The sequence below is a fragment of the Hypomesus transpacificus genome, unplaced genomic scaffold, assembly GCF_021917145.1.
Source record: "Hypomesus transpacificus isolate Combined female unplaced genomic scaffold, fHypTra1 scaffold_27, whole genome shotgun sequence".
NCBI lineage: Eukaryota > Metazoa > Chordata > Actinopteri > Osmeriformes > Osmeridae > Hypomesus > Hypomesus transpacificus.
In genome coordinates this window covers 110,984-127,190 of record NW_025813796.1, presented here as the reverse complement: position 1 = coordinate 127,190, position 16,207 = coordinate 110,984, and the positions used below count along the sequence as shown (strand labels likewise).

The 16,207-nt window shown below is 51.3% G+C and overlaps 1 protein-coding gene across 1 annotated transcript in view; it reads right to left on the bottom strand.

The window, feature by feature from the left end:
- Positions 1–3,719: 3,719 nt before the first annotated feature.
- Positions 3,720–16,207, bottom strand: part of mmp17a (matrix metallopeptidase 17a) — a 40,842-nt gene continuing 28,354 nt past the window's right edge. The window contains exons 4-10 of the mRNA XM_047015081.1: positions 15,473–15,759; positions 10,802–10,978; positions 9,753–9,855; positions 8,624–8,706; positions 7,467–7,619; positions 6,613–6,870; positions 3,720–5,180 (exon numbers count right to left, since the gene is read on the bottom strand). Coding sequence (XP_046871037.1) covers positions 4,855–5,180; positions 6,613–6,870; positions 7,467–7,619; positions 8,624–8,706; positions 9,753–9,855; positions 10,802–10,978; positions 15,473–15,759 — 1,387 coding nt within the window. The 3' untranslated portion in view covers positions 3,720–4,854. The remainder of the gene's footprint in view (positions 5,181–6,612; positions 6,871–7,466; positions 7,620–8,623; positions 8,707–9,752; positions 9,856–10,801; positions 10,979–15,472; positions 15,760–16,207) is intronic.

The window sequence follows — 16,207 nt, the reverse complement described above, 5'->3', positions numbered from 1 at the left end:
AGCATAATGAACGAGTAGAAGTGAATCAAAATACCAAACCGTAAAACATAGCCGACAACAGTAAGTGGTCAAATTCTAGCATAAAGAAAACTCGAATAGAACATTACAAAAAAGACGACATCTGGCGGTCGTGGGTATATAGACTAGACCAGGGGTGTCGCACTCCGGTCCTCGAGGGCCGCTGTCCTGCATGTTTTAGATGTTTCCCTGCTCCAACACACCTGATTCAATTAAAAGGGTTGTTATAACGACCATTCATTCGAATCAGGTGAGCTGGATCAGGGAAACATCTAAAACATGCAGGACAGCGGCCCTCGAGGACCGGAGCTCGACACCCCTGGACTAGACTGTCAAATAGTCTTTCTTTTCTTGAAAGTGAAACTTCAATGATTTTGTTCTTTGAAAGACTTTGCGAAGTATGGTGGTATGACAACACAATGCTACAAATAGCAAAAGAGATATATTAATTGTGCTTTTAAAGCAGATTCTTGATGAGGTAAGGAAGGAGCTTGGGTAGAGAGAAAGGGAAGAAAAATGAAAACGGAGATTCAGTTGGTGGAAAACGTAAAAAACGAATACTGGAGGATATGATTGGGAGGTGGGCAGAGGAAATGAAGTTCTGAAAAAAGAAATTCTACGAGAAATGAAAAGAGATGGGAAAAAAAATCACAGCAAAGAGGGGTGAAGACTTCTACATCACAGGCAGGCTAGACAACAACATATCAAGGCATAATCCGATTTTGATTGTCTTTTAAGCTGCATTGTCAGTTTATTACATTGCCTACAGTATAACTTAATTCTACCTGAATCCCAATTCAGGCCCCCTTGCAGGCCAAGATCCATTGGTGCCAGAAATGTGCGCACTTGTGCTCACCGTGCGAGAGAAGAAGACTGAAGTGCTGGTTAGAGCTGAGGAGAAGCGACAGAAGGTTGAAGATTACGAAAGGCCTAATGGTACTGCAGTGCACATAGCTATCAGAAGAGGGCAGTAGAGGTTTTCCAAAGTGAGAGCCCAGGAGAATGACAGGTGCAGCTGGTGTTTCGGAGGGCACGGCAGGGAACAAACGTGAGGAACGTCGAGAAGGGTGATCGGGGGAGGTGATTCAGCTTGGCCCAGCTTCTCCTGAAATGTCGCTGGTTCATGATTCTCCTCCACACACACACACCCAAGCAGACACACACACACACACACACAGAGCAAGTTAGAGTGTCTGAGTGCAGAGGAGTAGGGTGATCCTAACTACATCTTTGTGCTAGCTCCTGAAACTCCCTCTAGTTTAGTAATCCACTCACGCACCTTCCGATCCCGACCAGTCTTGCCTCACAGCGAAGCCTTTGCCCAGCCCAAGCCCTTGTGACCGAGCACACTTGACTAAAGCACAATTGTGCTCGAGTCAAAAGCTCCCCCCCAAAGCACTAGCCTATAGCGTGATTAATGCCATGCCTGAACCATGCCCACCATTCTGCTCAGTGAGACACACAATGTAGAAAGGCTTACACACACACACACACACACGTGGCAGTGTACCAGCCTCTATAGGCCCACTATTGGGGGGCAGATTTGGTAGAGGGGTGGTGGTGGTGGTGGGGGGGGGGGGGGGTGTTGTGAAATTGAGATCAAAGTACCTGAACTGGAGGAAGGTGTGTTAACTCCGCCAGCTGTGCACCGTGTGGGGTGCCGCGCCAGGGGGAGGAGGGAAGAGAGGATCCAGAGCCGAGGTCCTCCTGACTGCTGAAGAGCTGGAGAGGAGGCTCTCTAAACGTCTCATCATCTAACAACTGCGGAAGCCAGACGTTAGTCTGCATTCGCCGTGTTGCACCTATGTACCAGAGCATCTACGCTCGCATTCCGAGTCACTCCGGAGTTTCCACGCGGGTGACTTTGCTGTGCATGAGAGAACAGCCACACAGCGCATGAGCATGAGCCATTCGGTTGGGTTAGTCCTGCAAACGCGTGCATCCAACGCTGTTGACGATCCAGCTCCTTCTTCCAATGCAGTGTGTGTTTCGGGGGCAGACGGCTAATCAAAAGAGCAGCTGTTGGAATTTCTTGTAAGCTTCCTTCATGCGTCCCCTAATCAATACCTTCACACATGCTGCTCCGCCGGTCATAGTTCTGGGGTTGACTGAGAAGCAGCGTTTTGAAGCCTCGGCGGGGGGGGGTGGGGGGGTGATCGATTGGTTCTCCCTGTCGCATCTGGGTGGCTGTCCCCAAGTTGTGGTTTGATGAATGGACTCTAGGTGTCATCATGTGGTTAAGACTAATCACAGCAATGCTACGTGGTCTATTAACCCCCCCCCCCCCCCCCACAAACGTGTAATCAGTGGTTAGATGTGAGGCACCCACCTGTCTAACCCTAGGGCCCTGTTCAGCCTGCAGGTGCAAGCACAGCTGGGTGAGGAGGGGAGGAAGTGAGACTGAGGAAGGTTCCAGAAGACTGTCTCTCCAACTGTTGAAAGCCCACTGTCACGGACACCCTCTTAACCTTCCCAATTGTACCACCTTCCCATTCTCTCTGTGTTTTTTTTGGATCTCATTGAGCTGGCATAACAAGACCTCTCTTTCAATTTTATACTGTAAGAGAGTAATTATTTTGATAGGCAAGAATATGCTTCCTGTCTGCGCAATGGAAGAACGTTTTGTTTCTGTTATTATGGTACTCGTAAATCATTGAATTTTGAGTCAGGAATACAGCCATGATTTCTTTCTTCCTTTCTCTCTCACACAAAGTGTAACTAATAAGCCTTCACAATGCCACTCTTGTACAAGGATCCTGTAACAATAGGGATAGTCCATATTTACCACTTTATCCACATCTAACACTTTAAATCCATGTGGGGGAACTGAATTTGGAAATAGGCTTTTAAAATTTGAATCGAATGAGTCTTCTTCCCCATGCATTCCTATTAAACCTCCCTTCCCCCCCTTTTCCACCTTTCTCAGAATACCCATGATCCTCCACAGGGTTCCATCAACGACTCATTAATTAAAAACCACCCAAATGAAACGAGTGGAAAGCACTGGAACATGACTCGTCTTGCTGCATGGGCCTGTGGGCACCGCTGCTCCTTGGGTGGCATGGCTGGCGCGCCTTGCCAGTTAATTAATACCACTGAAGTGTAGCATGAGGAAAGAAAATGCTGCTCTAAGCGAAAATGAAATAACTCCATTTCACCTTAAAAAAAAGGAAAGAAATTAGTTTAGTATTCCTGTTTTGGTTGGACTAAAGCATCTGGGTGGAATAAACACAGTCCATTTAAAACTTGTTGTCTGTCTGCTTCAAATATTAAGTTTAGCTTCGACGCCCAAGGTCCATGTTGCCCGAATGTTATATTATCCTTCAGTCAACGTCTGTGGTCTCACATATTTTCTATTCCCAGAATCAACATTGTTTAAACTTGCTCTCAGAAATCAGTACATCTCGAAGACAAAAAAAAACATGTCATTTCTTGAACAAATAAATATCAGACAAATGAAAAATGGCTTTTTAAACGTGACGGGGGAAGATTTTGGCTTTCAAACGTGATTGGCATGATTTGTTATTGTTTGCATAAAGAGCAACCGGCTAGAACATGAGCTGATGTGTTAGAGATCAGGAGAGGATTAGAGCGTTTGCCAGGCAATGACTGTGGCTGTCCTATTGCCAAGTCCCCTTTCTGCCCGGTCTTCCTAAGGCTCCAAATCACTACACAACCGCCACTGGCTGTCATACCCTTCTTTATTTTTCTATAAAAATACTTCACCTTAGAAAACACGGTTTGAAATGTACACAGTAATGTTTTTTTTTTTGCAACTGCCATAGAACTTTCATTTCAAATATATCTGTATACATATATATATAGACCGATGTAAATATATCTTAACAGTTCTAGTAAATCCAGTTGTGACTGCTCTCCTCAGGAGGTCGGTGGAGGAAGGGTCTGGCCGCGGCGTCTCTGGTCCAGCCTTCCGGAACGTTCTTTCTCCTGGCAGAAAGTCGATGTTGGAGGAGACCAGTCCAGACAGAAGAGCGTTCTTCTACTGAAGGCTGCGAGGAGCGAGCGGAAGGTCCATGTGGAGACCAAGGCATCGTGACAACCACCTTATGCGCATCTCTCAGCCACAATCCGTCCGTGTTCACTACAAAAATACATGGTAAAGCGTTACCTTGGTAACCAGGTGCTTTACTTGGCTGCTCTGTCTGATAAGGAGACAAGAGAGAGAGAGAGAGACAGGTGCAAAGGTCACAAAAGGGCAAGTGAGTGCAGTCGAGGGAGGACTGGGTCTTAAGAGGAGGCATTGATCCAGATAGCCCTGATGCTGGAGACCCAGTGAATGAGCCAGTGCCTACTGGAGCCGAGCGCCTATTCACCGGGATGAACCAGACATTACCGGTGGAGTGATGAACCAGACATTACCGGTAGAGTGAAGAGCGCTCGGCACCAGTCCAGTGGGGTCTGTGTGTGAGGATGCTTAAAGCACTTGTTGTGATTGCAGGAGCGAAGCGTCCGGGCAAACAGCATCTCAGCCATTTAGCCGACAAACTGCTGAGTCACACTTGGGAGAAAGCTCTTTTGTTGTAAACTTCATTCATTCAATTGAGATTTTCCAGAATGATCATACATCGCTGTGTTTCCAATTCAATCCAATCCAAAGTGACCTTTAACATTTAACGACAAAATAATGGTTTGAAAGGAATCGGTATAATAAATAACAGCAGAAAAGAACAGGAATACCAACAGAGATATTCAAAGAGTAACAAACAAGGTTCTGGACTGGACCAACAGTCTTGTGATAGGCCAATCGCTTGCCCTGAGCCCACCAGCTGCCTCACTTCCCGCCGCGACGGGAAGCCCCTCCCCCCACTGCTTCCATCATAGAGGGGCCGAGGAGAGGGCGAGGCAGAGTGTCGCCGCCCACCACAGGCAGGTGGCGGAGGAGAGAGAGGGCCGCGCGCCCAGGGGCGAGGCCGAGTCGGAGGTGCAGGAGCAGACCTCGAAGCCGTTCTCGGCGTGGTCGGCGGGGTGCCGGCTGTGGAGCCTCGTGTCCGTGGCGTTGGTCTCGCCCGCGGGGGAGTCCGACTGCATGTCGGTGCACACCAGCCAGTCCTTCCCTATGGGCCGCGGGTACCCGGCCTCCACCTCCATGTCACTGCCCACCACGCGCCAGTACTCCTTCCCCTTGAAGAAGTAGGACGAGCCTGGAGACAGGGAGACAGGGAGGCTGCGTGAGAAGGGAAAGGAGGAGTGGTGGTGGGGGGGGGGGATGACGATCGCTGCTGCAATGGCGATAAATCACGGTCAACTGACTGTGTTAGAGGGTCTCTGTTCGGCAGTTTATTTTCCCTCCGCAGCGTCAACTCTCTCTCTCTTTCTCGTCCTCATTGCTGTGACCTAATCTATGTCAATCCCCGATCATTCTGTTCACTCTATCCTGTTTCTCTCTCTCTCACTTTCCCTGTCCCTTACTTCCCTCCCGCTCTCTCCCCACCTGTCTCCACACCCCTTCTTCTGTGTCACTATCTCTCCCTTCTCTCCCCCTCTCCCCCGCTCCTCTCTCATCCCGGGGGAGTGATACGAGTCTAGAGAGAGAGAGAGAGAGTGTGTGTGTGTGAAGGGTAGAGCGAGTGAGTGTGAGATTGGTTCTTTGAAGTGGCTCCAGTTCCCAGGCCTCCAGGTGTATGTCTGTGTGTGTGTGTGTATGTGTCTGTGTGTGTGTGCTAGTGTGTTTCCCCCCTCGGGGGGCTGCAGGGCTATGTGGGGACTGTCGCTTTTGCGCTTGGCCCTGTACTCACACACACATCAAACAACTTGGAGCAAGACCTCTGGAGCTGGCACACACACAGAGAGGGACACCTGCCGGGGAGCGCTCACACACACTGCTCCGGGAGGGAGGGGGGGGCGGGGGGGGAGAGAGGACGGCTTCCGCACACACTGCATCTAATTGGGCCAAGGTGTGTGTGCGAGTGAGTGTGTGCGAGTGAGTGTGTGTGTGTGTGTGTATCTGTGCATGTCGGTGCCTTGCGAGTGTGCCTGCGGAGTTTGAGAACTGTGTGAACGTGCGCGCGGCTAATTCCGGCAACGGAACGCGGTGTGAAGACAGACAGAGGTGCTAGTTTCATGTGAATGTGCTCGGTGTGATACGACTCATGTTTCGTATTTACTAAAGCCGCTGTGTGTGTGAGCGCCAATCAGTTGGTTTCCCCGAGCAGACAAAAGCCTTGTGCTGCTAATGGCCTGGGATTCAGCAAAAAAAATCTCCCCGCTTTAAGAGCTAAGAATTAGCCGGAGCATAATGCGCTAGCAGCATGATATGTTTACACACTAACACCCACACACAAATGTGCCTGTGTGCACACTTGTGGACTGTGGGGGCACTTGTGCACATTTGTGAACATACATTACATTGTATGTGTGTAACGGGTTTATGATCGAGTATCATCCAGACTGTGAATATGATCGAGTGTCCTGTGCTCCACTGTGCTATAAGGGTTGTGGAAACAATCAGGGTTTCTCAAGTGCTTGTCATAATCAGTAGATCAGCTATTGCCTTACTGTCTGTTCATGTCTTCTGTCTATTTGGGAATTCGCGTACATGCGTTCCCCCATGTGTTCTCGTCCGCCCCCACTCACCGTCAGACCACCGCATGGCATCGTCCAAGTTGGGAGGGACTCCCTTCCACAGGAGGCTGTCTTTAGGGTAGCCCAGGTCCATTCGCCGCAAATGGTCGTCATAGCGCCAGTAGCGGCTGTCTTTGAAGAAGTAGGTTTTGTCGTTGTGAAGCCACACGAACGCTGCGTCCACGCCCTCCAACGGCAGGCCGAAGTCGCTGATTGGCCGAGGGTAACCCTCCTCCACGTTGTTGTCCTTGAACACCCAGTACTTGAGACCTGTGGCCATGAAAACACTGTCAATCAATATGACGAGAACAACTTTATTGATTCCCAGTCCGCGACATGAGCACTGCCAAAACTATCCCCAGAGGAAAAATCACCAGACCAGTGTTTCTGAGAAGAATTTCTTTGGAACAACCCTGTTCTTTTGATATGTTTTATAAAAAACAAAACTGTCAGTTTGACTGAATAGTATGACTTGTTGTCCTTGCTATTGAGCTCCAAACGTCTGCCCTCATCCACATAGAAAACTGTCAAAGGACCTTCCAAGGGTTTTCTGTACATGCCTGATTCTTTATAGTGTTTGTCTCTGAATTCTCATCAGAAACATATTTCTCCTGAAGAACTCCTGAGTCCCTTGCTAATCTACCATTCTCTCTCTCTCTCTGTCTCTCTCTCTCTCTCTCTCTCTCTCTCACTCTCTCTCTCTCCACTTATCTCTCTCTTTCTCTCTTTCTCTCTTTCTCTCTCTCTCTCTCTCTCTCTCTCTCTCTCTCTCTCTCTCTCTCTCTCTCTCTCTCTCTCTCTCTCTCACTCACTCACTCACTCACTCACAAACACACACACCGACACAGGCATCCACACACACACACCTTTGAAGAAGACTATCTTGTGGTCGCCGGGTCTCTCGTAGACGGCATCGACGCCGTCCAGGTTGGCGGGCAGGCCTCTCCAGAAGCGATGGATGTGGGCGGGGCGAAGAGACACCAGGTGCTTCTCCCTAGTCAGACGCCAGAAGTACTTCCCTGAGGAGAGGAGAGCTCGAGGTCAGCTGACGTGGGTGTCTAATGGCAGCGTGGGATCGCTGCGGGCAGGAAGAGCGAGCGTTTGACGCGTGCAATTGATGATTGTCCTTTGGAGTACTGCGCACTCCTCAGCTCTCTGGCTTCTCCCACTCCTTGTCCTTGCTCACCTCTTACTCTCTCTCTCTCTCCCTCTCTCTCTCTCTCTCTCTCTCTCTCTCTCTCTCTCTCTATCTCTCTCTCTCTCTCTCTCTCTCTCTCTCTCCGATTGAGAGTTATCAATGGGTAAGATTTGAAACCTTCACTCTGTGACATGTTTGCCTTGTAATTGATTTAATTCATTTGCAATTTAAATAAATATACATTTCAGTTCACTTTACTTTGACCAATCTTGCTCTGATTTAACACCAATAACATACAACCCCCAACAGATGTGCTTGCATCTGCATGTTGTGTGTTTATATGTATAACTTGTATACGTTTGTTTGCTTCCACTGTTGTGTGGACACGAGAACACCACAGGGCAGAGGTGGACATGCTCTGCATCGTGTTGCGTTTTGGTCCTCAGCTCAGACAACCCAGTCCAAACTTTCTGCCAAGCTGTGTCTGGTAGGGGGCATTCTAGTCAGACACTCTGCGCTCCACTGGTTTGGTCTGACGCCGTGACTGAGATTTTCGTTTTGATGCCTTGAATCATCCCACAGGGCTGGGGTGGGGGGGGGGGGGGGGGGGGGGGGGGGGGGGGGTGAACTGGCAAATATTCCCCAAAATATTTACCCAATTAAAATCATGCAGAGCTAGTTAAGTCTGTTGCTCCAGGACTAGAAGGAACCAGACCGGAATGTTGGAACGTTCCGGTACCGGGAGGAGCTTCTTGTGGAGAGTGTGAAGGAGTGTGAGGATCCCCCCCCCTCCCCCCCCCCCCCCCCCCCCCCCCCCCCCCCCCCCCCCCCCCCCTCCCCCCCCCCACGTTCTTTCAGACCCGTCTAATACTGGATCCACGGTACCTTTGAATAAGAAGGCCTCCCCTCGAATCTGGGCCACCGCATCAAAGTGGCTGCTGCACCTGTCCGGCACGTCCCTCCCTGGCCTGCGAGCCGAGCGAAAGAGGAGATAAGGAGGAGAACAGAGGGAATGAAAGAGGGGCAAACAGTTTGGAGAGGAGACGAGACAAGAAGAAGTCAGAAATCCCTTTGACAGAACAACAACGACCCGTTTGACTGACCCGCGTGCCCCCCCTTTGCTACAGTGCCTGTGTGAAACGGTCCACGACTTTTGGTAGCACTCAAGGTCGACCCGTTTATGTCCATCCCAGGCAAAAGCGTTCGCGTGCAAGCGTTTGCGAGTGCGCGTTCGTTTTGCCGACCGCCGTCGGCCCAAACGTCAACGGGGGGGATACGATCGGCCCGGCACATACGCTGCCTTCGACCGTGTTATCCCCTGCTTAATGACTGATTTAAGCCCCTGACATGTTGGGCATGCTAATGCCGAGGCAATTACCACAACAGGGCTGCTTCTGTGCGCGCTCACTTGCCCTGCTTCTTATTAACAAAGATCTCTATTCAGGCCTTATTAACACCGAGCAAGCTGAGAGCGGACTATATTAGTGACCTTTGTCGGGCTGAATCAACCTTCCCCGCACATCGCCCGTCCAGAAATAACACGCGCATAAAAGTCCAAAAGAAAAAGAAGGGAAAAAAAAAATCTAAGAAACGAGGCAACAAAACAGACGAACGAGACAAAGGGAGAAGAGCACAAACTATCCACTTGGCACTCGTCTAGTCAAGTATCACAAATCTATTGCGTGTTGACACTTGGCTGGAGTGGTGCGTGGGGCTACTCTTGAGACCGTAGGGGCTGACAAGGCCTGCTTTAGTACTCCACGCACGCAAACAGAGCCGTACCTTGCCGTGTCTGGGCAAGGTAGGTGAAATAAGACCTGCTGCAGTCTTTGAGTCACTGTGATGTCCACGCTGACTGACCCGACGCACAGATCAGGAGATACGACTGAAGGAGGCTCCCTAAAAGAGAATGTGTATCTGTGTGTGTGTGTGTCACAGGTCAAGGCAAAGGAAAACTGCTTTCCTGAATAATGTTGTAGTGGCTTGTGCTCGTTTGTGTGTGTGTTCTACTTACGGGACGGTAGATCTGTTCTCCGGAAGGTCCAGTAGAACCGGTGGTTCCGCGGTCTGGGAGGGATCACCAGGCCGAGCAGTGTGGGATACTGAATCTCTAACACCTGGCGGGGGGGGCACCAAAAGGTCAAAGGTCAGGTCATCTGGTGTGGCAGGGATACGATCTCCATGGTTTTTCTACATCTAGGGCTCTCCTCGCTCGCTCGCTCTCCTGCTTTTCCCTAGCGTCATTCCACACTTCCTGTCGTCTTCTCTCTCTCTCTCTCTCTCTCTCTCTCTCTCTCTCTCTCTCTCTCTCTCTCTCTCCCGTCCTCACTTCACCTTTTCCACCCTACACCTCCAGCTCTACCACCCCTTCCGACTGCTACCTTGCCACCTCCTCAACCCTCTGTCCTCTCTCCTTCCAATGTGCTGTCTCCCTGCCTCTCTCTTCTCTCAGAAACGTGTCGCACGGTGATAAGCGGGTCATACACAACAGGCACGGCCAATTAAAACCTTCCCCCTTGCTCCGGCTCCAACCAGACAGTTCATCCAATCAATAATCCACGCTTTTACAAACAAATCTATTCTACTTCCGGGCACGGGAGCCAAGGGCTTCGTCTCTGAAGCATGGACTTCCCTGTCCCTCCACAACGTCTGGGTGATTACGGGAGACAGAGAGCGGAGCGTGGGATTGCAGGGTAGCCTGGGTATGAAGATAGGAATTAATGCATACCTCTACGATTTTCTCCCTGTGCTGTGTGCGTGTGCGCGCGTGCGTGTGAGTGGTTGGCTGGCAGGGTGCCAGAGGGGTTGATATGTATGTTTAGCAGGGTGGGCGTGTGAGAGGCGTGGACACCGGGGGTATGGAGGGATAGATAACGGAGCGGTGTCGAGAGGAATGGAGGGAAGGGTGGGGGGCGGGGGGGGGGGTGGTAGAGAAGTAAAGGGCGAGACAGCAGCAGAGAGAGCAAAAAGAACGGGGAGGATGAGTTTGAAACCGACGGTAAGACAGAAGGCCGAGAGGTGATCGCTGAGGTGGACTTTTGGAAGCTCGGCGGTGAGGCCTACCGTAGAGTTGCCAGACCCGGACTTTGTCCTCGTAGGGGAGGTCGTACTTGAGAGGGTCGCCCACAGGACCCTGGTAGTACGGCCTCATGATGGATTCCATGGCCGAGGTGTGAGCCAGGCCGATGGCGTGACCGAACTCGTGGACCGCCACCGCAAACAGGTCCATCCCATGGGAGTCTGTGAGGGGGCAGAGAGAGGTGAGCAATGAGTATGGTATTGAGAGAGAAACAAAACCTCCTATGATAACACACAATGCGCCAAAAAAAAGGCCAATATCAGCCGACAACGAAACAGAAACTCAAGTGAGTTATCCAGGCTGATGCTTTACAAATATTCAATATTTACCCCAGAGACAGCCACGAAGAGATGCCTCTCATTCATTACCAAGTTTCAACAATCGCTAAGCCTTCAAAACCTCGAATGTTTGGATGAAAATCAATTATGCTTGTTGGATTGTTATAACAAAACCCGGGCTTGTATTTGCCAAAGCCTTGAAAACGACTAAATTGTCCATGTCCACTTTGGCTCCTCTTCAGTTGCATTCACAGAGAGGACAAACACAAAGAAACACAGAAGCCTGACGCACTGTCAGGCACACAGCTCTCCCAGACGTAGTTAGGGCCAGACCTGTCTCTCAAACTGGAAGGGCGGAGGGATGGAGGACTACAGGGAGGCCTTGAGTTTCTTTGCAAGCTAAAGGCCCATCTCCCCTGCCAGGTTTGATAGGGAGGTGTCGGCAAACAACAAAGTCTTTACGTTTGGCTTCGCCGAGCAAAACTAAGTACGGAGACCTGCGGCTACAGTTAGAGATTTAGATTAGGGTTAGCTCACCAGCATGGCGCAGAGGGTTAGCACGCCGCGGCCGGCTGCAGCTTTCCCCGTTTGGCAGTTGCAATCTGGCTCAGAGCTAGATTAGCAACAGCTCGGCATGCCCGCAGTGTCATGCTCAGAAGATGACAAAGAAGGTGGAGGCGATAAACATTTCGCTGGTTCGTGCCGTGCCTCAAGGCGACTCAGAGCTGCATACGGCCTGTCATCCGCAGGTGCACGGTGGAGGAGAGAGGGGGAGGAAGTGGAATGAACCTGCCCTTGGTTACCCTCTGTGTTTAATGGCTGTGGTAATATGACCGAGTGCCCACAGTTAGACCAGGTTCCACACGGGGATGTGGCTGATGGAGGATCCATTAAGTTACTTAGGACGAGGAGACCCCTGCTGTTAAAAGATGCCTGTTGGGCCTGACCCCAGCAGGAGGTTGAGAAAGGGAGAAAGAGAGAGAGAGAAATAAACAGGGGAAGAATTGAGATTGGGTATTGACAAAAAAGGGAGGGAGAGAGAGAGTGAACGTGTTTAAGTGCACGAGTCTAAGTGGCAGGCCAGATGGCCATTGTGAGGAGAACTGGGCTGCTGCCAGGAACATGCTGGGGCAGGGTGGCTGGAAGGTGTATGAGTGTGGAGGATGCTAACTTGGAGCTAGCTAGCCTTCTGGGACCCTTCTGTAAGCGCTCTACCGTGCTCGACCCCAAACCGAGTCGAAGTCCTGATCAAGACTAGAGTGTAGCGAGGCCGAGACCAGAGAAGCAACTCTCCTCCCTGTGTTCTCAATCTTTGGGAGAAGTGCAGCTCGCTTCCTTTGAAAGGAATCGATTCCCTCGGAGAACTGAGAGTTATGTTTTTAACCTTTACGTGTGACATCGAGGCCTATAGATAAGAGATCTCCTGGAGTCTCCTAAAACCTTCCTCTACCTCTGATATGGTTTAGGGGGACATGTCTTGGCTAGTCAAGGCTAGTGTGCTGCCTGTTTGCTTCTAGCGTGGTGCCTGTTTGCTGCTAGCATGCCGCCTGTTTGCTACTAGCGTGCTGCCTGTTTGCTGCTAGCATGCCGCCTGTTTGCTGCTAGCATGCCGCCTCTTTGCTGCTAGCATGCCGCCTGTTTGCTGCTAGCATGCCGCCTCTTTGCTGCTAGCATGCCACCTGTTTGCTGCTAGCGTGCTGCCTGTTTGCTGCTAGCGTGCCGCCTGTTTTCTGCTAGCGTGCTGCCTGTTTGCTGCTAGCGTGCTGCCTGTTTGTTGCTAGCATGCCGCCTGTTTGCTGCTAGCGTGCCGCCTGTTTGCTGCTAGCGTGCTTCCTGTTTGCTGCTAGCGTGCTGCCTGTTTGCTGCTAGCGTGCAGCCTGTTTGCTGCTAGCATGCCGCCTGTTTGCTGCTAGCGTGCTGCCTGTTTGCTGCTAGTGTGTGCAGCCCGTTTGTTCCGAGTTGGCAGCCTGTTTGCTACTAGCATGCCGCCTGTTTGCTGCTAGCGTGCTGCCTGTTTGCTTTCAGTGTGCAGCCCGTTTGTTCCGAGTGGGCAGCCTGTTTTGACCAGATACTCATAAACTCCCCAGGCCATGAGAGGGCCAGCTCTGGGAGACTAATGACTGACAGCTTGTTAATGAGGAGGATAATGGAGCGGAGTCATTCCTCCTTCTACCCTATCATTCTCCACTCCTTCCCTCGCTCGTCTCTCTCTCCTTCCCGCTGCATTCATTTCTCTTTCTCACAAACGCACACAAATAAACAAACAAACAGAGACACACATACAAGCACACAAGCACTCACACACAGACGGCAGCCGAATTGTGTATGTCATCAAAAACACACCTGCTTAATGAGACTTTTGTTTCAGCCACGATAATCAGTCTGCATTAGCGAGCAAACGTCGGAGAGATGATTAATAAAAGCAATCTGTGCGCTGTCAAAGCAACTACAGCCATCCCCGGGGTCCCACTTACGTGACCTCTAGAGCCTGTCCACCCCATTGGATGCCTCCCCTGTCAATCAAACACCATTGAGCATTTACGCCCTCTCTAATTTGCTAGCAGCGCTTCTACAGCCCAGTTTGAATGATATGCCAAATGTTCACTTTCGTAGCTAACTCTCAGAGGACAAAAGTTATAAGGTACTGCCAAGAAGAATATACTGGGATGTGTTTCCAGGGAATGGTTGAGGGGGGGGGGAAGAAAGGAGGGGGTAAAGTGAAAGCAATTACTCAAGCTCGTATTCCTTTGATGAAGTCTATCCTTCTTAAGAAGATTAGTGTTCTGAAATCTGCTGAACATTCAACAATTCCTTTTCTCTGTTTTCTCCTCCTCCCGACCTTACAACTTGACAATGACGATCTGCTTGTTAGAAAGTTGCAGAGACAACAACCTTGGTTCAACTCCACCTAGAATTGGGCCAGGTCCTAATCTGCCCTAAAACTACCTGCCTCAAATCCTGCCGTCTTACAAGAACAGAGCCCTGGTGTTAGGCCAACGTCAAGGCAGTTACCACGGCGTGACCGCAATTCGGACCACACCCGACATCCAGCGCTATGTGCACCCTGACCCGTCCTCGGACCCTAACCCAGGCCATTTTCTTTGCCACAACCTCACGGTAAGTTGGGGCCGCGTCATTAAACAGTACAGCGCTGTTACTATATCCTAAGAGAAGCCCGATGCCTCTTCCTAGCGACAGAGTTGTTTGTGGCGTCTCTCGGGCAGGCCACGAGACGCGGGTGTCGACCTGACAGACTGTGACGCTGCCAAATTGAGTGCTGTTTAATGAAGCCGCTTCCACCGCGCCTCAGTGATTCATGTCTGCCGCCAGAGAGCAGAAACAAGCGGTGACAACAAACACACCCGCAAAACAAAGACCCATTAAGGCTCCCTGTGCAAACCAAACTAACGGAGGAGGGAGAAAGTACCAGATAGCCTGACGACGACCGGCCCCTTAATTATTGTCGGCAGTGAATTAGCTGTTTATCTTCGTCATCATCCTTGTCATCAGCCCGCTCGCCCCCCCCCCCCGCACCCCCCGCTTCATGATTGCTAATTCTTCCTCCTCTCATCCCTTTTTGCTTCATCCCTAAACACCCCCAACCTCTCATTTGTTTCCGAGGGGAAGCCGCCTTGGCGCGGCGGGCAGCTTTTGAAAACTCTCCCAGTGCCCCACCTCGCTGAGATCCTCCCTCGACCCCCTCCCCTCCGACCCTGATTGACCGCCCCCCTCCCCGCAGTCCCCCTCCTGTGACCCACCGGCCAGGCCCCGTGTAAACAGCTGCTGCCTGCCCCCTCTTCTCCTCCACCCGCTCCTCCCCTGGTCCTCCTGTGGGATGGTCTGGTCTGGTCTGGAGTGAGCCCTAATTGGAGCATCCTGAGCTTCTGTCCAGGAACATATGGGCCTGAGCCTCCTCTGGACAGGGGGCGGGGGGGGGGGGGGGTTGAGGGGGAGGGGTGGTGGGGGGTCCAGCAGGCCCCAGCACAGGCTCACCATCTGGGTCAATCTGTATCCCACAACATCCCCCCTCCCCTCCCCATTCCTCATCTACACCTCCGCCTCCCGGGCCTCGTCCCAGCAGGATGGATGATGTTTCTATCTTTCCTTGTCAGACAGATCCTAAGAGGCCGGAAGGAAAGGGGACTCGAGTGATTTGACATATCTTGAGCATCTCAACACGTCCCTTCACCCCCCCCCCGCCCCCCCACTCCTCCCCCATCAGTCTCTCAAGACGCGCGGAAGAAGAGAAAGGAAAGAGAGAGAAATGGAAGGACGTCGGTGGGGGGTCCTGCTGGACCTGCTGTCTGACGGAGCCGCCCTCGATTCTACCAAAACCAATAACACGTGTGACTGAACACCACACGCGCACACACAAACCTGGCGATCTGAAAGTCCAGGCCTCTTCGTCGTCGAAGTGTGTGTCCCCGGCCGTGAAGCGCTCCCCGGGGAAGAAGGCGTGGGCCACCGTGCCGCCCGGACCGTCGAACGGGTAGCCGTCGTTGTGGTCGGCCTTGGTGAAGTCGATCTGGATGTCGGCGTCGCTGCCCGCCACCTCGTGGAAGTTGAGGGGGGCGATGTCGCTCCAGACCTTGAGGGCGTAGTACATGAGGGCCCGCACCGTGTCCCTGCCCAGCAGAGCCGACTCCTTGGGGAATGTCCTCACTCTGGGAGGGGAGAGTAGAGTAGAGTAGAGTAGAGTAGAGTAGAGTAGAGAAGAGAAGAGAAGAGTAGAGAAGAGAAGAGAAGAGAAGAGAAGAGAAGAGAAGAGAAGAGAAGAGAAGAGAAGAGAAGAGAAGAGGAGAGGAGAGGAGAGTAGAGTAGAGAAGGGTAGAGTAGAGAAGAGAAGAGAAGAGAAGAGAAGAGAAGAGTAGAGTAGAGAAGAGGAGAGTAGAGAAGAGTAGAGTAGAGTAGAGAAGGGTAGAGTAGAGAAGAGTAGAGAAGAGAAGAGGAGAGAAGAGTAGAGAAGAGTAGAGTAGAGTAGAGTAGAGTAGAGTAGAGTAGAGAAGAGAAGAGTAGAGAAGAGTAGAGAAGAGAAGAGAAGAGGAAAGAACAGAAGGAGACGGGGGAGGACAGAGAAGGAAAAACCAGAAAGGCAGAAAAGAAAGGGGAAAA